We start from the raw sequence: 22,350 nt of genomic DNA, 5'->3' as shown, positions 1-22,350 counted from the left end.
GATTCTCTATGTTTTGAATCTGATTACCCTGTAAAGTATTTACCATCCTGATTTTACAGAGGTGGTTCTTTTACTTTTTCTTTAAATAAAATTCTTCTTTTAAGAACCTGATTGATTTTTCATTGTTCTTAAGATCCAAAGGTTTGGGTCTGTACCAATTGGTGAGGATATAAATATCAAGCCTTCCCCAGGAAAGGGGGTGTAGGGCTTGGGGGGATATTTTGGGGGATGATGTCTCCCAGTGGTCTCTTTCCCTGTTCTTTGTTTAAATTGCTTGGTGGTGGCAGCATACTGTTCAAGGACAAGGCAAAGTTTGTACCTTGGGGAAGTTTTTAACCTAAGCTGGTAGAGTTCAGAGTGGGGAAGGAACCCTGACAGCCTCACACAAGGAGGTCTGTAAATGAAGGTGTCCAAGTTTATGTGTGTGTGATGCTCTGTACCTCGGGGAACATCCAGCACCCCCATGTTCATCCTTGTAAAATGACTGTGTGGTATCCAATGCAAAGTTTGTCATGTTGGGTGTCTTCGGAAGGCTCATGATGCACTGAGCATTGTTGTTATAGTGATGTTATAGTAATTGTTACAGTAATGTTATAGGTTATAATTTCATGTATATAGTTATGAGGCTAAAATGTATCCTCATGGCTTAAAATAAGCCCAGGCAAAAGCTCTCCAAGAGCAGAGAGGCAGTTCTCACCTCATCAGGGCAGGTATGAGACAAACCTAGCCCAGCCTCACAGGAACAAAATGATCTGTTCGAGTGAGTCACCCCCATTCCTTTGGTCAGGATGGGACTGTGATGATGTAATGCTCAACTGACTTTGAAGGAGGAGGAGAAAAGCCAAGAGGGAAGAAAGGACATGATAAAAGGGAGAGACGTTTGCCATGCTCTCTTTCTCTCTTCCAGCTACATCTATAGAGACACCACACCAAGCAATTGAAGCGCTGATCAAAGGGTAAAGCCTGACTGAAGAGCAACCAGCCAGCCTGGGGAAAGAAGCATCTAAGTTTGTAAGGGTACTGAAAGTGTTAAAATCAGCTTAGAATGCATTTTGCTTTTATTTCATTTGACCAAATCTGATCTGTTATGCTCTGACTTATAATCACTTAAAATTTATCTTTGTAGTCAATAAATCTGTTTGTTTATTCTACCTGAAGCATGTGTTTGGTTTGAAGCGTGTCAGAAACTCCCCTTGGGATAACAAGCCTGGTACATACCAATTTTTTTGTTAAATTGACGAACTCATATAAAGTTGTAGCGTCCAGTGGGCATAACTGGACACTGCAAGACGGAGGTTCCTAGGGTTGTGTCTGGGACTGGAGATATTGGCTAGTTTCATTCAGTAGCACAATCTAAGGAGCAGCTTACATGCCAGAGGCTCCTGGGTTCCCACAGCAGAGGTGGGTAAAGCTGGCTCCCAGAGTCAAGAATTGGAGTGACCTAGTAGATTACCGGTCCAGACAACACCAGAGGGGAACGTCACAAGAAAATCTAGCTAGTAATAGCAATTTTTTAAAAAGTACATCAGAAGCAGGAAGCCTGCTAAACAACCAATGGGGCCACTGGATGATCGAGGTGAGGAGCACTCAAGGATGATAAGGCTATTGCGGAGAAACTAAATGAATTCTTTGCAACGGTCTTCATGGCTGAGGATGTGAGGGAGATTTCCAAACCTGAGCCGTTGTTTTTAGGTGACAGATCTGAAGAACTCTCCCAGATTGAGGTATCATTAGAGGAGGTTTTGAAACAAATTGATACATTAAACAGTAATAGGACCAGATGGTATTCACCCAAGAATTCTGAAGGAACTCAAATGTGAAATTGCAGAACTACTAACTGTAGTCTGTAACCTATCATTTAAATCAGCATCTGTACCAGATGACTGGAGGATAGCTAATGTGACACCAATTTTTTAAAAGGGCTCCAGAGGTGATCCCTGCAATTACAGGCCTGTAAGCCTGACTATGCTGGTTACTTTCTTGGCACAGTATTTTCTGTGCAAGTTTTGGGTGTAGTCTGTCTACTGACAGCGAGCTGGATGACACTGGCTTGTCCAGTAGGAGGATCTTGGAGCTTGTCTGTACCGGGCAAACTGGTTGAAACTATAATAAAGAACAATATTGTCAGACATAGAGATGAACATAATTTGTTGAGGAAGAGTCAACATGGTTTTAGTAAAGGGAAATCATGCCTCACCAATCTACTAGAATTCTTTGAGGGGGTCAACAAGCATGTGGACCAAGGGGATCCAGTGGATATAGTGTTCTTAGATTTTCAGAAAGCCTTTGACAAGGTCCCTCACCAAAGGCTCTTATGCAAATAAGCTGTCATGGGATAAGAGGGAAGGTGCTCTCATGGATTGGTAACTGGTTAAAAGATAGGAAACAAAGGGTAGGTATAAATGGTCAGTTTTCAGAATGGAGAGAGGTAAATAGTGGTGTCCTGTCGGGGTCTGTTCTGGGACCAGTCCTATTCAACATATTCATAAATGATATGGAAAAAGGGATAAACAGTGAGGTGGCAAAATTTGCAGATGATACAAAATTACTAAAGATCGTTAAGACCCAGGCAGATTGCGAAGAGCCACAAAGGGATCTCTCAAAACTGGATGACTGGGCAAAAAAATGGCAGATGAATTTCAATGTTGATAAATGCAAAGTAATGCACATTAGAAAGCATAATCCCAACTATACATATAAAATGATGGGGTCTAAATTAGCTGTTACCACTCAAGAAAGAGATCTTGGAGTCATTGTGGATAGCTCTCTGAAAACATCCACTCAATGTGCAGCGGCAGTCAAAAAAGTGAACAGAATGCTGGAAATAATTAAGAAAGGGATAGATAATAGGACAGAAAACATCATGTTGCCTCTCTATAAATACATGGTACGCCTACATCTTGAACACTGTGTGCAGATGTGGTCGCTCCACCTCGAAAAAGATATACTGGAATTGGAAAAGGTTTAGAAAAGGACAACAAAAACTATTAGGAGTATGGAATGGCTTCCATATAAGGAGAGATTAATAAGACTGGGACTTTTCAGCTTGGAAAAGAGATGGCTAAGGGGAGATATGATTGAGGTCTATAAAATCATGACCGGTGTAGAGAAAGTAGATAAGGAAGTGTTGTTTACTACTTCTCATAACACAAGAACTAGGGGTCACCAAATGAAAACTAGGGGTCACACAAATGAAAGGAAGTATTTCTTCACATAACGCACAGTCAACCTGTGGAACTCCTTGACAGAGGATGTTGTGAAGGCCAAGACCATAACAGGGTTCAAAAAAGAACTAGATAAATTCATGGAAAATAGGTCCATCAATGGCTATTAGCCAGGGTGGGCAGGAATGGTGTCCCTAGCCTCTGTTTGCCAGAAGCTGGAAATGAGCAACAGGAGATGGATCACTTGATGATTACCTATTCTGTTCATTTCCTCTGGGGCATCTGGCACTGGCCACTGTCATAAGACAGGATACTGGGCTAGATGGACCTTTGGTCTGACCCAGTAGGGCCATTCTTATGTTCTTATCGATATTGGTCTAGATGGGTCAATATGAACACAGAGGTTGAAGATCAAGACAATTAAAGGAGTTCAGAAGGTCTGCAGAAGGTTTAGCCAAAGCTCAGAAGTAGGGGGTCAAACACTTTCCAGGTTCCATCTTGCTGCCACAGGTGGTAAGAGGAAACTCCAGGAGGGGAGCAGCCACCGCCTCACCCTTTATGCCCTCACATGGGAGCAAGAAGAAGCACAGGATATGTGCCTGGCCTCAGTGCACACAGTTCCTCAAAAAATTCTGGTCTCTCACATGAGGCATATGCATGCATACAGTGGGATACACACTGACACATTCTTGAAGAACAAAACTTCCTTTGGACATGCGTAAACTGTCTGGATTATAAGTGTTTTGGAGAGGGTCTACCTACTGATTTTGGAGTGTAATCAACTTTTGTTCAGTGCTCCCAGCGAACAGTGCCCCTTTATAGGAAGTGGGTCTCAGTTTATAGAAGATATAATTTCTGGGAATCTCTCCATGAGAAATACAAATGAAAAGGTTGAACTGAGTTAACAGTACATTATTGCTTTTTTTTGTTGATTATTGTTTTCTACCGAATAAACAGTGATTAATAACTCTGAGTTTTGACTTGACCGCAGGTAGACCTTCATGTATGAAAAGAATTTTGTGATGACAAGTAATGGGGTTACACCTTGGAACTTATGTCATGAGAAATAATTAATAGTATAGTCTACAACAGCTGTGGTTTTGGACCTTATTCTCCACTGCATTATTCCAGATTTACAACACTGTAATTCCATGAAATCAAAGGGAGCAGATGGGTGCCAGGCACTTTTGACAATAAGGTCACTTATTTGGGCACTTAACTGAGGAGTTAGGTGCCTATCTTTATGCACCTGTATTTAAAACCTTGGCCCTGTTGTTTAGCATGGAAGTTTAAGGGCAGGTTTAGTGTTACCATTGGTGTCTTGTATAGATTATGCCTGTCCCTGGCAAGAATAATCTGCATGGGGTTTCTGCAAGAGGCAGAGACTGGGTAAGATTCTGGTCTCACATTAAGAAAAGGAGTACTTGTGGCACCTTAGAGACTAAGCAATTTATTTGAGCATAAGCTTTCATGCGCTACAGCTCACTCACATTAACACTCCATTTTCAGGCTAATGCACATCTGCGTGTGCCCTTAAAATCAAATTCGGCCATTAACTTGTTCCCTAGTGAACACATAGAAAGGACTATACAGTGTCATCGCAAGCTATATTACTACAGTATGTCACATATAACATCATGGGAATTTTTTTTTATAAAATCTCATAACAAAATTAAAATATTTAATTTTTCTAAATTAACTGCTCAACTGCTAAATAATTTAAGTATAGGAAATAAAAAACACATCAGGCGATGTCCCAGGTAAGCACTAATATTGCAAAGGATATTTATTATGGGACAAATCCCAGTTCAAGAAGACCCCTGCAATGCTCTGAGCACCATTTAAAAGTCCCAAGTTAAGGGTTTAAGTGTGGAATAAGGGTTCACAGAGCCTTGCATAGGTCATCCACATTGGAGTGAATTTCATCCAAACTAGCGTTGGTACTTTCAGGTTTTAATAAAAAATTATTGAAATTTCATAACAAGCAATTTGAACTCACAGCTCCGAAGGCAACAGAAAGCATGGTTTGCATTTTGGCATCTTCCCTGGATCCAACGACTCCTTTTTTATAAAGTAAAGCACTGCCGGCTAGTGTCCAGAACTTCATGTGTTTTATCCCAACAGACACAAACTGAGTGTCTGAATCTGGGCGGAACTCTACAACAAATATTCTCTCCAGATGTCCTCCTCTGCTAGCCACTTTAGCCCCTGTTTTAAATTAAGAAGACATTAAAAATAATGCTAAAGTTACCTGCAAAATTAATCTTCCATGTGCTTTTATAAAAATAAGTTGACTGGTGCTACTGGATAACTTAGGGCACTACTTTCCAGACACCAAAGGATGAGTCCCTGTTCAGGAAAGAAATAAACACACCCACCTTGCACCATTGCTTAATTTATCTTAATTTATACATCTTGCAAGCCCCCTGACCCTGGCTAGCCCTTCACAACACCCACACTTAGGAAACGTTGATGTGCAGACAAATGGATCCTACTTTCAAAATTCTTTGGCTCTGGGTACATGCAGTGCATGCATACCCATAGTGGAATACACATAGGGACCAGTACTCAAAGAAGAACACCAGTTTAGGGGCCACTCTACCTTGATAGTATGAGCCATGCCATGAACTGCTAACTGCAAGCATGCCAGGTCAAAACACTAAAAAATACAATCAGAACCATTTGAGACATGGCCCCTTTAAGACTGCAGTACCTATAAGTCAAAGCAATTAAAACTTTGGGGTTTAAGGGTTTTAGTCCATACCAAATACAAAGAAAATACTTTTTAATATCAGGCTTGTGGAGAAGAACCTCATAGGGATGGATATGCAGGAGCACTGTTCCCTCTAAGCTGTGCTGGTGTGCATGTGCACACAGATCCTAAACCCCGTGCACACAGCAAAACACCGCATGCACAAAAATTTGCACAGAAGCACAACGATTTGCACAGAAGAAATTTTTTGAGCACACGGCCTGTCAAAAATTAGAGGGAACATTGTGCAGGAAGGGGAAAAATAGTGGCAGGATGAGTGAATTGCCCTGGTTGTGAGTGATTACATACAGACTCTCAGCCTGATGGGAATTATTATCACTGATCTACTTACTGCACGGTTGAAAACTAAATCTTATGGAGCCATTAAGATCACTGAACCATTGCGTCTCCTGACCTGGTCAGTCTGACAGATACAGGAATTTCCTTCAATATTTATGTGAGATCTTATTGAATTAAGTTTAAATAGCTTTGGAGTCTATTGGATTATAAATACAAAGTTTATATATTATTGTGGAATTGTATGTAACTTCTCTAGGGAGGAGAGCTGGCCAATATAAACCCTAAGAAGTGTTATAAGCTTCAAAGAGCTAGAATAGATTCCACTTAATAGGAACCAACTATTGACACCTTATTAATTAGTTGACAAGTTGTCAAGATCCTGACAACTTCCAATTCACAGCAACATTTTGCTGGGAACAAATCTTGTCCTATTGACTTTAATGGTAATGGGATTTGGATATTGGCAATGGCGTGCCTCTTATTAACAATATTTTTTGGAAGATAGGAGCAGTGCTTCCTTCTGGGGCTGCAGCCCCACAAACCTGCCTGCACACAGAGACTGCACAGGAAGTAAAGGGCTGTGGGCTTGGAGAGGAGGCTGTGGGCAGGGCAGTGACATAGAGGGGGCTGCAGCCCAGGTGCTGGAGCTGCACAGTACATCTCCAAGCTGTGTCCTGCCAAGGAGGGAGGGAGGGGGAGGCTGCACCAAAGGAAGGACGTGCTGAGCCCCAAACCCCAGAGAGTGTAGGGAGTATGGAGCCCCCAGCTCCCCATGTCTCTGTAGAAAGCCCCAGCATCTGGGCTGCAGGTGCCCCTCACTGCTCCTGCCCTGCCTGCAGGCAGGCTTGCAAGGCTCCAGCCAGGGAAGACATGTCCCAGAACTTCCTTTCCTGGCTAAAGCCCCACAAATCTTCTGTCTGCATATTAGCAACTGCTGGAATTGCAGTTTTTTGCTGGCAAATGAGGGGTTACTGAGGGGAGAGGAATCATTTTTTTAAATAATACTCCAGACAAGAAGGAACTTTTGGGACAATGTTAAATGGGTGTTCTAGGAAATACCCGGAGGGAGAGGAATGCATATTTCCACCTCGGGACCCAACCTTGTTTGAAGCTTTGCCCTGAGGAGAGAACCATTGTCTGACTGATTCAGTCTCTGAAGATCAAAGACCCAAACAGTCTAAAGGCCAACCTATGCATAGGTGTTCTTGTTCTGAGCAAAATGCTGTTATGAACTTGTAAACACAGAAAACCCCTGTGTGGGGTTTGAAGGACTGATCACCTACTAGAGCCCTTGCTGGAGCAGGGGGTAAGCTTATTAGCATGTGTGTAGGTTTGTTTATTGTTTTTAGTATATTTTATCTGTAAAACTTTCATTTTATGAATAAATGAGCTTGCTTAGCTGTGTGGTAACTTACAACTGTGGTAATTATTCTGTTTATAGCCTCTGGAGAGAAAGCAAAGTTCAGACACAGGCCTTTTTAGGTAGTCTGGCTTGCTGGGGAACTCACAGTATAGGCAGGGAACTGTGCAGCTGAGGAAAACCCTGGTCAGAAGGGAGAGAGACGTGGGTCTCTGCCCAAGAGAGCTGAGGAGCTGGGAGCCTAAGTGGTTGCCCTTGCTGGACCATGTTAAAAAATACAGGTGCAGTTGCCCTGAACTGTGACATTCTGGAGCACCATTAATTAAGCCATACAGGAGCCTCACTCCTTAACAAATGAAGGAAGCAACAATTTCTAGTGTACGGTCTTCTCCTAGAGCTAAGATCAGAAGGCCAGTAGTTTCTTGTGCAGTGAGTGGCAAAGAGATCCATTTTCCACATTTCTCACTGGAAGATCTGACGAAAACTTCCCTGATTTAAGGACCACTAATGAGGTTCTATTAATTACTGAGAGAGTCTGCAGTCACATTCTTCTTCTCTGCTAGATAAGTGGAAACCAGGAATTGTATTACAGAACAGAGCCCTCTCCCACACCTATTGGGTTTCTTGACACATGATGTACAGGGCCAGCTCCAGGCACCAGCTTTCCAAGCAGGTGCTTGGGGCGGCCTTTAGAATGGGTCGGCAGTCTGTGTCCCGCAGCAGCAATTCGGCAGCAGCTCCACCGCCCTTCCCGCCGTGGCAGCTTTTGGTGGCAGCTCCGCCGCTGTAGTGGCGGCAGCAATTCGGCGGCGACTGCTTGGGGCGGCAAAATCGGGAGAGCTGCCCCTGATGATGTATATCCTTGCGTAATCCCTGTGTATTAGGCTGAATTTCACCTTGATGATAGTTATATGAATTTATTGAAGATAGAATGGACCACTTAGTACAGAAGAGTTGTTGTCTGATTTATCTGTGTCACACGTGGGGCTAATCACAAAGCCTTGACGGACAAAGTAAATAATTGCAAATAATAAAGAGCTAGGGGCTCTAGATTTACCTTCTTGCCACCTCCACACAGTGATAGTATGTTCTGGATCAACTCCTACTGACACCAGAAGTTTGCCAGTAGCACTGAAGTTAATATAGTTGACCCCTTTGGCATGGAAGCAGCGCAGCATAGAAAGAGTCTGCTTATTCATAGCATCCCATACATGAATAGAAGGAGTTGTACCTTAATGCAAAGATATACATTAAAATGGAATTAATTTGTGAAGGCTTCAATGTAAAATAAGCATTTTCAAGAACGGCATTTAAACAGACATTTAAAAACATTTTTTAAAAGATTAAGAACCACACAACTAAAAAAAAAAAGAAGCTTGTAATAGCTTATGAAACATAGGAGAAAATTACTGTAGTTCATGAAATAAGACAAATTCTAAATGATCAACAAAACACTCATGGAGAGCCTCATGCAAAATAAACTGTCTGTAGATGTTTTTACTTGTATCCGCAATTCACACAGATACAACCAGGTAACATGAAACTTTTACATAATTGCGTTGACTAGAACTCACGAAACAGCCTTACCTGGAAATTCTGTTATGTCACCTGCATTGTGAGAGCAACAGCAAATGAGGAAGAACCAAAGGAAAACGATTGCTGAAATAAGTCATGTTTCTAATGCTGAACTCAGCATCAGCACCAGAAGGAAGCACAAAATTAAAAATTTGAAAATGGATATGGATTAAATAAACAAAATAAAAAAGCAGGAATATCGTTGATGTTCTTTAGGAACACTGTCTTTTATACACAAATATAAAACAACAATATTTATTGCTTTTCCTGTTTTAATTAAGGCATTTAATGCTAGAGCTATACAGGCTTTTTTACATTAAGTGATTTTTACACTAAAATGTGTCGATAGTTATGCAGAATATTGACTAAAGGTCAGAAACACTGATTTTATGGGTTCTTTAAACAATGACAGAAAAGAAGAAAGGAGCTGTTCTGCAAAATTTGTTTTTTTCATGCCATCCCATCTCAGGAATCTAGTTGAGAAAAATGTACACGTATTTTATTCTAAGGAACATGTGAGTATAACGGTTCCTAAACATATTTTTTAAAGGGCTCAGAAAAAGTATGCAATTTGGGTTCTATTTCAAAATTTAGGACATGATAGTAAAAGCTATCTCCAAGATACTATGAGTGAATGTTTTCCAAATATAAGAAATTGAAACTTAGGTTCCAATCCTGTAAGGGTATATACTCAAATGAGTAGTCCCAATGAAGTCATGGGTAAGGGTTACTCTGATGAGAGTTACATGAAAATGCCCTTTTGACCCCAAATATCAGGAGAGCAATATAGGGTGAGATTCTCCTTTCACTTAAACTGGTGACTTCAGTTGGACTACTCACATGAGTAAAATTACACACAAGCTTAAATCTTTGTAGGACTGAGCTCTACTTTAGCATTGTTGCATGAACTACAGTCAACTATTCTGTCAGATGAGATCTTAAGTTAAACACACAATGCTTTCTGTGGGCATTAAAGATTCCACTGCACTTTTTGTAAATGTTCTTATATTTCTCTTATCCTCAATGTTGTGCAGCATGCTGTGCTATGGTTCACTCCAGAAGTGAATGCATTTCAGAGAGCTCATATATAGCTAGTGTGTAATGAACTTTGGGACCCTTCAGGATAAAAAGTGTTATATACGTGTAAATTATTATTATAGAATATTATTAATGAATTTAACTGGACACTGTGGAGTCACCAAATGAGATAGAGGCAGACAGAGTGAGAACAATAGGGAAAAGGCATTTTTCTTTTTAAATGTATAAAAACCCTGAGAATAAGAAGGCAACAGCAAACAGAATGTGTCTGTTTTTTGCTGAACTGTTTTCCCCTAAAGTATAAAATAACATTTGCTCCTGTCCTGAAACCTTTTTATTTTGAGTTTTAGCCCAGGATGCATTTACAGGCAAGTTCTAATCTTCTATAAATAGCATGTGAATTTTAATAACAAAACAATGAATAAAGAAACTGCAAAATCTTCCTTTGCAATAGCACAGTAGGTACTCTTTTGACAGAAGTAAAAAACTGTAAAAGTTTTTTTGAATATTTTTCCTAATATTAATATTTGAACTTGAATTTCAAATAAGGCTAATAGATAGCTAAATATATTTTCCCTACCTTTGAGCCTGCTCAATAACCAAATTTGTATTAATTTCAATGAGAACTGATCATGCTCAGAACCTCACAACTGACAAGGACAATTTGTCAAGGTGTTGATATACTGACATTTCCCCGTCTCACTGTTAAGGTTCATTAGCATAAAAGTTATGGGTTTGAGTCTTCTCTCACTTACTGTGGTGTAAAATCAGGAATAACTGTGCAAATTTCAGTGGAGTTACTTACAGCAGTGTTAAATCAGCTTAAGTGAAAAGGGAAATCAGACCCTATTTTTCTATCTTGAAGCTTGCATCTGAAGGGCCTTGATCATGCAGCTCTTAGTCCTGTGAGTAACCCATTGGAACCACTCATGTGAGTAAAGATTACTCACATAAGTATGATTTCAGAATTGGGCCTTAGGAGCTCAAACTGTTTTTTACTACTAAAGGGAGTTCATTGCAGTTTTCTCTTATTCTGCTTCACTTTCTGAGGTTTTATGAAGGTGGTTTCATTGTAATGCTTTCATTGTTCAGTAATGTCTTTGTTATACTACAGAGCAGTGGCTTGGTGGGAGCAGTCCTATTCAATTTTTTTTCTTTTTCACATTATTATAACACATGATGTCCCATGATCTAATATTCAGTGGCTCACAATCAGAGATGACAGACAGATTTAAATAATAAGAAAATGCTGAAAGTTGGTGATTTCATTAAGAGTGAAAGGATAATCTGGGGAAAATAACTCTGATAATTCCCAGATTCCTAAAAATGAATGCACCCAGCCCCAATTAATCAGTCCCCCTGATAAATTTTAAGTAATACTTTGTTAATATGGAGAATCGCTTACCAATCTGACTGGTAGCCACAACATTTTTATATTTCGGGTGCTGGTTCACAGTGAGGCAGAGAATATCATCAGTATGCTCCAGGTAGAAACTCTGACTTCCTAAGAAAATTCAATTACGTTTTTATTAAAAATAGTATTTCAGCAATGGCAGTGAAGAATTTTTCCAACAATCTATTGCTATGGGCCACACTAAATGATCAAGGGAAGGGATGGAAGGCAGGGCAATCATTACTTAAAATACAGCACAAACCTGCTGTAAACAGAGTTTTAAAACTGTTCACAAAAAGGCTGTTTGCTCTTTTTCAAATAGTTACAACCAGGGATGACTAGGGAGCAGCCAAGGCCAGGACAGGGCAAGGACAAAGGTGAACAATGCATAACTCAGATCTCTTTCTTAAGTGGAAAAACCTGTGAGAGGGGGTCAGAGAAACACTAAAGCTTTGTGAAGTTCATTTAGCAAATTATCCCCTCAAGGATGGAGAGAGAAAATAGTGTAGATAGGATAATGCCTCCCAACCCCCAGATACTGGGGATGCACTGGGAAGGACATTCCCAAAGTGATGGAGACACAATGGCTCAGATGGCACTCCTTTCTTCCTAGCAGGAAGATCCTTACGATGTACTGCTGAAATTATCTTGGTTCCCTCTGGCTACTCAGTAGCAGTTACAGACTGAGGCCTTATCTGCACTACAGAATTTTGTTGACAAAACAGTGGAGGTATAAACACTACAATGCTCTTTCCACTGACAAAACTCTCCTGCTTTTCCAACAAAATAAAACCACCTCAACGAGAGGTATAGAGCTTTTTGTGGAAAAGTTACATCGACAAAGTGTCAGTGTAGACACTGCGCTTGGCTATGTTGCTGTAAATGAGCTTCAGGAGGTGTCCCACAATGCCCACTCTGACCATGCTGGTCAGCAGTTTGATCATCCGCCCCTGCCCCTTTAAAGGCCTGGGAATTTTTAAAATTCCACTACCTGTTTGCTTGGCATGGACAGCTCACATCACAACTTTCCAGCTGACTATGGTCCACACAGAAAACACTGTCCTGTTCGGAGCACACCTGAGTTGTTGGATCTGCTGGTACTGTGGGGAGAGAAGGGTGTGCAGTCCCAGCTCTATTCCAGCCATAGGAACTTTGATACCTATGGTCAGATTTCTCATGGCTTGTTGAATAAGGGCTAGAAACAGGAAACACATCAGTGCTGTGCAAAGATAAATGAGCTGGGGCAGACGTACCAGAAGGCAAGGGAGTCAAACTGTTGCTCTGGTACTGAGCTGAAGACCTGCCACGCAGTCGTTTCCCCAGGAATTGAAATTAGGGGGGGTGTTCGAATTTATGGGGGTGTGTGTGTCAGGGCCGATGAGGGGTGAGACTGTGAGGGTGAAGGTGGGCTGTATGGCATCATAGTAAAAACTGAAAAATGTTTCATGACCATTTTATTAGATTTAACACAAATCAAAGTTGGCTACTCAAGCCTTCTATGAAGCACTATGTCTACATCCTTCTTGGTTTCTTGTTATAATTTTGCAGAACTCTGTTAAAGAACTTCTTGAATGCAATGCGTTCATCTTTGGTGGCTTCTCATGAGTCCGGTACTTCCATTCCTTCAATTGATATACTCATTAGTTCATTCACATGATCAGGCAGAAGGTGACTTCTTTCAGAACACAAAATTCTATTCAATGATGAAAAAGAACGCTCAACTGCAGCTGTTGTGACTGGGAGTAGCAAGAGATGAATTCCTACTTCTTTCATCCCAGGAAACAGAACACAAAGATCAGGTTGAGCCACTAGTGATGATAAAAAAGAAGTTGAAGTCAAATCTTCATTCATTCGTCGTATGATATTCCACTCTGTGTTCAAATTCTCTATTCTGTCCTGATCACATGGCAGCCCCATTGCTGGTAGTGCCTCATTCCACTCACCTGTTGGTGTTGTATGGGACAGGCATCTGTAAAAGTTACCTAGAGGTTGAGCAGAATCTAGAAGTCGCTGTTGTAGATTTTTAAGAATCAAGTCTGTGTACTTTTTCAGTTGTCTTAACAAACACTTCTTGTCTTCTTCACTTAAGGACTCAATATAAATGCCTTCATTAGTCAACTTCTGGACTGAAGTCTTTGCTTCTTCCAGTACTTTTTCAATGGATAGCTCTCTGATTGATCCAAATGTAGCTTCTATTGCTGGACAGAGATCTACTACTGTTGTAGCAGATGCTTGGATGGCATTGTTTAATGACCCAAGTGGTTTCAACAGTAGACTTACGAGATAGAGAATGGCAATAGTCTTCTCTAAACGTAGTAGCAAAAGTAATCCACCAGCCTCACTACTTAGATCCATCTCATCTTGGTAGATACTTTCCAAAGCCAGTAATAACGGCTGGAGTAATTTTAAGACAACAGCCAAGGATCACTCATGAGAAAGCCAGGGGTTTTTCCCAGGTTGGACTAATTTGAACTTCAGTCCCAGTGTACCTTCTATATTTTCCAAGATATTCAGTCTTTTTGGACTCTTGCTGAAAAAATAACATAATGAAGACATTAAACTTATAGCTTTTAAAATGTCTTTTGAAGATTCTGCAGCTCATACTAGTGCTAGTTGGAGTAGATGGCCTCTGCAGTGTGCAAAGGAGAGATTAGGGTTACACTTTTCTCTGAGCAAAGCTTGTACTCCACCATGTCTTCCAGAGAAGTTTGTAGCTCCATCAAATGCACAAGCAGCCATCTGTTTGGGGTCCAACTGACAGGCATTTAATTCTTCTAAGATGTGGGTTGTCACAGATGCAGCTGATGTGTCTTCTATAACTTGAACATCTAGAAATGCATCTACTGGCCTACCCCTGACATCAAAATAACATACACAAGGACTTAATACTTGATGCCAATTTGCATCAGTGCATTCATTAGCCATGTATGCAATTTTTTTGAATGTGGTGAGAGGGTTCTTCACTTTTTCAACTGTTGAGTCTTTCACTGTTGCACTGCATGCTTCTAGCCAGTCAGTTGAGTTTTTTGCAGAAAGATAGTGAGCATTTGCTGGTCTTGTTCGGAACCAGTGTTCAACTTCAGGATGAACAAGTGACAATGCACTTAACATTGGCCTCCAGTTTGTAGTGTGTGGTATCTCTTGCTTAAATAGAAAGTAGGATGCCACAGCCATGTTTGTTCGCATGAACTGTGTTGTGTCTCCAGTATTCTTAACAGCCTCATTAAGTACTTCTAAAATTGGCTTTGAAAGTGGGCTTATAAAGCTTTCTGTATGTTGATGCACTCCAGAGGCCTGTGTTGAAAGCTTATAAAGCTTTCTGTATGTTGATGCACTACAGAACTGTGTTGCCCAAGTGATAGATTTTGGCTGGGGTTGGGTTACAAATCACTTGAATGGGGGGGGGGAATGAAATGTTGTTGTTCTTATTGTATGAGTAAAGGGCAGTAGAACTGTACTTAGCCTGTGCTGATTGAGGGCATCAAGAGAGAGGGTGGGGACCTGTCCCTCTCCACTGTTTAAAGACAGAGCTGATTAGGCTTCATAGATAGTCTTTTGTTCTGTTAAGTGACCACTACAGCTGAAATCACTGATAATCAGGTCTATGTGCTTAGTCCTGCTGTGGGGACAGTGTTTCTGTGGAAGACACAGCCCAGACTGCACTAGCTGCGAGGTTCCCCCACTGAGAGCTCAGCTGAAATCACTGAGAGCTGGGTGGAACCTCAAGAAACCAACTTGCAGAGGTCACAGTGGCAGTTGGCAGCCGGAGGTGACTGCGCAGGGCCATTGGCAACAGAGTGGTGGAGTGAACTGTGGCACAACAAACAGCAGTGGCCAGAGCGAACAGTGAGCAGCTGGAGGAACGAGCAAGGTGCCTGCTTGCCCCCCACCTGGGAGGTGTACTCACATGAAAGCTCCTCTGAACTCTGAGTCTCCACTGACCAAGGACAACACCAGTGAGTGGGGTACGGTGGAAGGAAAAGTGAGGGGCACATTAAATAAACATTTGTTTGTTGGACTATATTTTAGTGACTTTGCTCTAGAATGCTAGATTTGTGACTGGGAATGGAAACTTATATAAATATGTTTTCTAGTCGGCCAAGGTTTTTAAAATGCATTATTTGCCAAGGCTGTTATCTCACATCGTTGCTATCTTGAGAGGTCATTATGTTGGGGAGTTTCTGTACATTTTGTTGCTCAGTCACCCAGTTTTGTGAGATCCCTTTGTAACTCTTTGCAGTCTGCCTCGGACTTAACTATCTTGAATAGTTTTGTGTCATCTGCAAATTTTGCCACCTCACTGTTTACCCATCTTTCCAGATCATTTATGAATATGTTGAACAGTAATGATCCCACTACCGACCCCTCAGGGATACCACTATTTATCTCTCTCCATTCTGAAAACTGATAATTTATTCCTACCCTTTCTTTCCCATCTTTTAACCAGTTACTTATCCATGAGAGGACTTCCCTCTTATCCCATGATGGCTTACTTTTCAGAAGTCAATTTAAATTAAATACATTTTTTTTAAATTTATATTTTTTTAGAAATCTAGACCTGTTATGTGTTTTGGTGTAACTTGCATTATCCTTATGTTAAATTTGCATTATCCTAACAAAACATTTACTTTATTCATATCTCTTTTATATGTTGCAGGTCAAAGTGAAAATGAAAAGACAAAAAAAACCAACAATTTTTCCACTCAAAGGCCTCAAAAACTAACCAAGGTGAAGAACACATCAAGAACCAAGAATATATCAACATGGCATCTTAAGGTTCAAGTGGTATATCTACATCCAGCCAGCCCGAAGCACAAATACAGCTACCTACTGAAGAAGCAGTGTCTCCAAAACCTAAAGGCATTTCCCGATGTTTGTCGGTCAAAGTGTTCCCGTTTATTGAAGTTACAAAAGATGGCTACTGGTGCTCCTCTTGTAAAAAAGCTTACGAAGAAGGAAAGCTTCCCAATGCTATAATTGGTAAAAGTGGAGCAGCTTGGTTTGTCAAACTGATCATCAAAGCCAATGCTGACAAACTACGTGAAAAGGCTGCAAAACTGTTTGCTGGATACTTAGGTAGATTAGGTGTGAATGTAAATGCAATCTGGTCCTGAAGCCTTTCCCCCCAGCCCCAGCTCATCGCTAGCTGTCAGGGAGAGCTCATTTAGACTTTGCTTACAAATCATCATTTGAAATTATTAGGTTGGCCAACATCACCGAAATGAATGCACTGACATTGTCATAAAAAACAACAGCCATATAAGGAAGCTAGTCCATGTTCATACTTTTCAAATCTATTATACTTTTTCAGATACACGTATTTTATCATACACTGAATATGCTTTTAAAATGTGTATTAATGTTTCAAATTTCCAAACAGTCACTAAATTGGCATGTAACTAGTTCACAAAACTGGGGGTGGGGGGTGTTGGGGAAATTCGGGGGGGTGTAGGGAAATCACAGCTGGATGCTATCCTCGGCAGTGACCCCACCTCCACCACCAAGAGACCCAGGATACTTTGTGGGGGGGAAGGGGGCTGGAGACAGTGGACAGTTGACTCAATGCTGAGGACGAAGCGGTGGAAGAGGAGGTCAAGTTGGAAAACAAGATGGGACAGGTGACAGACTTGTTCAGTACCATGGTGAGCCAGGACCTCTTCTAGATCCAGGAGGGCTTGAGCCAGTCACAGCACTCCATTTATGGTGCACATGATGCAGGAGAGGGGAGCTGTGGTAACTGGTCTTTTTGAGTTGATGCTGCTCAGTTACATGAGGTAGAGCTTTGCTTTGTTATATGATAGAAGTGGGTTAAGGGATAGAAATGTACAAGACTAGATGCGCTTGCACATTCCCCTGTGCAGCTGTGCAGTAGGATGGAACATGTATTAATGCACACTGAGATTTCACGGGAATCCTGCAGAGAGATCTCTAGGAAACTTTTCTGGAGGTACTTGCCAATCCTCTGCTGAAGGTTCCCTGGCAGAGCTGCTTTGTTCCTTCCCCCAATATGGGAAACTTTCCCGTGCCAATTGGCAATCACCTGTGCAGGGACTGAAGCGGCCACAATGAGCAGCATATGGACCCAGTCTGAAGCCGCATGCATGCAGGAGATGCACCCTTGCTTACCCTCAGGACTGGCTTCAGTGACCCTGCCTGTGGACAATGGTGACGGAATTTGTAATTTTATCCCAATGCCTTGCAGTGATCCCCTTAAAAAACCACCTAGACCCTTTGCCCCATCTTGAGCACACACCCCTCCCCCCGCTGCCGGGTGAACTCACCATGTTTATGGTGTTCGCCGAGCTGTGTGCTTGCCAAGGGACAGTGAGAAACTGATTCATATTTTAAAAGAGGTGTATTTTACTGTAATGATTCAATGCTGCAATAACCATCATGGTTCTGTTTCTTGTGCTTCTGCAGATGTGGCCTTCAAGGAACCCCCTACACACCGGTGGAGTGCCTCTGCCAGATAAGGAGGACATGTTTTGAGAGGTGCACCAATCCTCAGATGCCAAAAAACAAGAACACAGGGCATGGAGAGAGACTTGAAATGAAAATTAGAAACTAGAAGGCAGGGCAGTAAGGAGAGCCAGGAGCAAATTTTAATGGGCCAGGCATAGATAATAAAAGTGATGGAGGAGCAAATGGAGACGTTGAAGTCCCTAATCACACTACAGGCAGAATATATGCATGCTCACCCCTCTCCCCCACAGCTGATACGGCACTGCTTGCCATGCCCTCCCCAAACTGCTCCCACCCATTCCTTGCATCTTCCTGGCCCGTCTCAGTACCGCATTCACTCCACCCCTTCAGACAGCTTCCAAAATGATTGCTTGAGTTATACACAGCTATTAGAGCCTATATCAGGACACTGCCCTTCACTGTTATCTCTCTTTACACCAAGCGTTTTGTGTGTGTTGTTAATTGGCTTTTAATAAAAACATACTCTCTGAAAGATAATCTTTATTTGTGTCCTACACACGGTGGTTGCTGCTGGAATTAATATACAGTGGCAATTGGAACATTTGCAGACTACAAATTATGGTCAGGAATCATCAAAATTTTCATGCAAGGCAGCATGTTAACAAAGCATGGCAAAGTGCTGTATAAAAAGACTTACATTATTGGTGCTCATTGTCAAAATGGTGCCTCAAAGCCTCCTTGATTCAAATAGCCTCCTGTTGTGCCCCTCTAATAGCCTTGGTATCCAGCTGCTCAAAATCAGCTGCCAGGTAATCTGCCTCCGTGCTCCATCCTGGGGGAAACTTTTTACTCTTAGTGTCACAATATTATGGAGCACACAGCAGGCTGCTATGACCATGGGAATATCTTCCCCATTTAGATCAAATCTGCCATAAAGGCAGCCCCAGTGTGCTTTTAATCTGTCAAACGTACATTCAATGGTCATTCTGTACCTGCTCAGCCTATTGTTGAAGTGCTCCTTGCTTCTGTCCAGGTTTCCCATGTAAGGCTTCATGAGCCATGGGAGTAAGGGGTACGCTGGGTCTCCCAGGATCACTATGGGCATTTCAACATCCCCCATTGGAATCTTCTGGTTTGGAAAGAAAGTCCCTGCTTGCAGCTTTCTGTACAGGCCAGTGTTCCTGAAGATGTATGAGTCATGCACCTTTCCCTGACCACCCTGTGCTGATGTCAGTGAAATGACCACAGTGATCCACAAGCACCTGCACTACAATAAAGAAGTACCCCTTTCTATAGATGTACTCCGTCACAAGATGGTCCAGGGCCAAGATTGGGATATGCTAGTCCTCTATCACACCACCGCAGTCAGGGAATCCATTGCGGTAAAGCAATCCACTATTTCACACACATTGTCAAGAGTCACAGTCCTTTGTAGCAGGATGTGATTAATGGCCCTGCACACTTGTGTTAACAGAACCCCAACGTTGGACTTCCAGACTCCAAACCGATACGTGACTGACTGGTAGCAGTCTGGAGTTGCCAGCTTCCACACAGCGATCGCCATGCACTTCTCCACCGAGAGGGCTGCTCTCATTTTGGTGTCCTTGTGCCGCAGTGCTGGGGAGAGCTCCACACACAGTTCCAGGAAGGTGGCTTTCCGCATCCGAAAGTTCTGCAGCCACCTCTCATCATCCCAGACTTGCACAGTGATGCAATCCCACCACTCCGTGCTTGTTTCCTGAGCCCAAAAGCGACGGTCCACTATGTGCAGTTGCTCCATCAATCCAAAAGTGGTGTTTCTTTCCATGGCACACAGCAGATGAAGCATCTCAAATGCCTGTTCAGATCGGGTGCTCATGATATACTGCATGAGCAGCCACGATGTGTTCATAACAGTAACCCCAACAGTAGAGAGCAGTGCAGGATCCATCCTTCCAGGCAGATATGGCAGTTGCACAGTAATCAGGGACCACTAAAAATGGCATGAAATGCAGTCGGAAGCCCACAAAATGATGGGACAGAAAAAACGTTGAGCCCACTCCCATGATGCACTGTGATCCACTCTACCTTCCCACAACTCCTAGCTGCAGAAGGTGGTGAGTAGCACAGTGGGATAGCTATCCACAGTGCACTGCTCTCACTGTCAATGCTAGCACACCAAATGCGGATGTGCTCTGCCGACAGAAGGAACATTGTGTGAACATGCACAAGCAATGTAATTATATAGTTTTTTTATTGTTGGTGTAACTTGTGTCGACAAAACTCTAGTGTAGACAAGGCCTGGGACTGAGAGGGAGTAAATACAGCTAAATCTGGGGGATATGGAAGGGTTGGGGCTGGTGCTTAATTTGTGCCAGGGCTTGCCAAGGCTGAGCCCAGGCACCTCTAGGCTTGGCAGTTCATAGTCCCAGCACCTCTGAGCTTGCCGTGTCAGTTATGAAAGTAAAAAAATTGCTTGAGCCTTGGAATCTAATTGCTTGAGCCCCAGCAACTCTTTCATTACAAATTAAGCACTGGTTGGGGCTGTGGAGCATGGCCAGACTTCTCCTTGCTCCTCCTCCTCCTCCTACTGTTTGTTATATGAAGAGAAGGTTGTGTTCTTAGCCTCTCCAAAACACAGCATACAAACATTGTGCAAATGGGATGTGATTGTGTTAAAAAAGTAAAATGATACAACAGGTTGGGCTCCTCCTTGGGTTCATTCCTGAGGACTGTTCAGCCCTAGGGTTACCACATGTCTTGGTTTTCCCAGACATTGCCTCTTTTTTGAGCTTCCTGTTTCTCTCTGGGTGGATTTTTCAAACAACAGGAAATATCCAGGACGTCTGCAGAGCAGACAAGCTGCAGCTCAGAAAGTGCCCCGGTAGGTCCGCTCTTTGATTGTTTCCTCCCCTGCATCCACAGATGATTGGTCCACTCTCCTGAAACCCACAGCTGCTGTATCCCACCCACCCAGGCCCCAGTTCCCATCCTTGGAGTGGGGGGGTCTTGCAGGTATGTGGTGATTGATGTCTGGTGCTGTGTCCTGAGCTTGTGCTAGCCACCTTGCCACCATGTCAGGGCGTGACATTGCCCCCCTCTCCAGTGAGTACCCCTGCCACAGGTACCCTCTCTAGCTCCCCCAACTATATTCCCACAGTCTCCCTCTTTTTGGGAACCTGAAATATGGTAACCCTATTCAACTCAACCCTAGGCTCTCTTTTCCTAGAGAGCCACTACCATCTCTCTTAAATCCAGGGTGAATTTTAACAAGGGACAGTCACAAATGCCTGCAAGGATTTGCATAACATCTCTCACAGGAGCTACATCTGCTCACAGGAACAGGGTGGCTTCACAAAAAAACAGTGGCACCCTATTACATTCATACTACAGTACAGTAACCAACAACTATAGACTAATTTACATGAATTCCCTACCAGGATACAAAAAGAAAAAAGACATGTAGGAAAGTGACAAAATTATGATTGTTGAATGAAAAGGTTGTCTTGGCCATAGATTTTTTGTGTTTTTGTTTTTTTGGGTTTGTTTTTGTTTTTTTAATTTCACAGTACTGTTTCATTGTGAATTACCTGTGGAAAGATTTTGAACTATGCCTGCTGCAGCTGTGTGGAAAATAATATCAGCACCATCATTGAGGTAATGAAGGTTGTTGCGACAATCAAATCCTCTGTATCCAAAAACATGGTCTAAAGCCAGCTCCTAGTTAAGTAAAGAAAAAAGATTAGATAGTGGAATAAAAACAAACAAGGGAGTTACAAACCATGTTTGGATCAGATAAAGCAGGGTGCTAAACCAATTAGACAAGCAAATATTTCGGGAGGCAAAGAAATAATTAAACAATAATTAGTAAAATTTCCCTACTCTACTATTTTAAGGATGACATTTCCATTGACTATCTACAATACTACTGGTTGACTAGACCACTGAATTCATATTCTGATTCTTAAATAAATCAGATTTCAGAGTAGCAGCCGTGTTAGGCTGTATCCGCAAAAAGAAAAGGAGTATTTGTGGCACCTTAGAGACTAACAAATTTGTTTGAGCATAAGCTTTCGTGAGCTACAGCTCACTTCATCGGATGCATGCTGTGGAAAATACAGGGGGGAGTGTGTGTGGTAACACCCATTGTTTCATATTCTCTGTGTATACAAAATCTCCCCCCTGTATTTTCCACTGCATGCATCCGATGAAGTGAGCTGTAGCTCACGAAAGCTTATGCTCAAATAAATTTGTTAGCCAAAAGTACTCCTTTTCTTTTTAAATAAATCAGTCAGCTATAAACTGGTTGTTTCTTTAAGGGCTATTTAAGGTAAATTTAAGGTCACCAAACATATATTCTATGATT

General features: G+C 42.0%; 1 protein-coding gene across 2 annotated transcripts in view; it reads right to left on the bottom strand.

Annotated features, from left to right (window-relative positions):
* The window catches only part of EML6 (EMAP like 6), a 340,990-nt gene that overhangs the window by 21,095 nt on the left and 297,545 nt on the right, over nt 1-22,350 (bottom strand). Inside the window, exons 31-35 of one of the 2 annotated variants that reach the window (XM_074949464.1) lie at nt 21,575-21,704; nt 11,595-11,693; nt 9,164-9,184; nt 8,634-8,807; nt 5,164-5,372 (exon numbers count right to left, since the gene is read on the bottom strand). In XM_074949464.1, the coding sequence (XP_074805565.1) occupies nt 5,164-5,372; nt 8,634-8,807; nt 9,164-9,184; nt 11,595-11,693; nt 21,575-21,704 (633 nt within the window). The remainder of the gene's footprint in view (nt 1-5,163; nt 5,373-8,633; nt 8,808-9,163; nt 9,185-11,594; nt 11,694-21,574; nt 21,705-22,350) is intronic. The other variant, XM_074949465.1, reaches the window with a different exon arrangement.

The sequence above is a fragment of the Natator depressus genome, chromosome 3, assembly GCF_965152275.1.
Source record: "Natator depressus isolate rNatDep1 chromosome 3, rNatDep2.hap1, whole genome shotgun sequence".
Lineage (NCBI taxonomy): Eukaryota > Metazoa > Chordata > Testudines > Cheloniidae > Natator > Natator depressus.
This window is presented reverse-complemented; position numbering and strand designations above follow the sequence as displayed.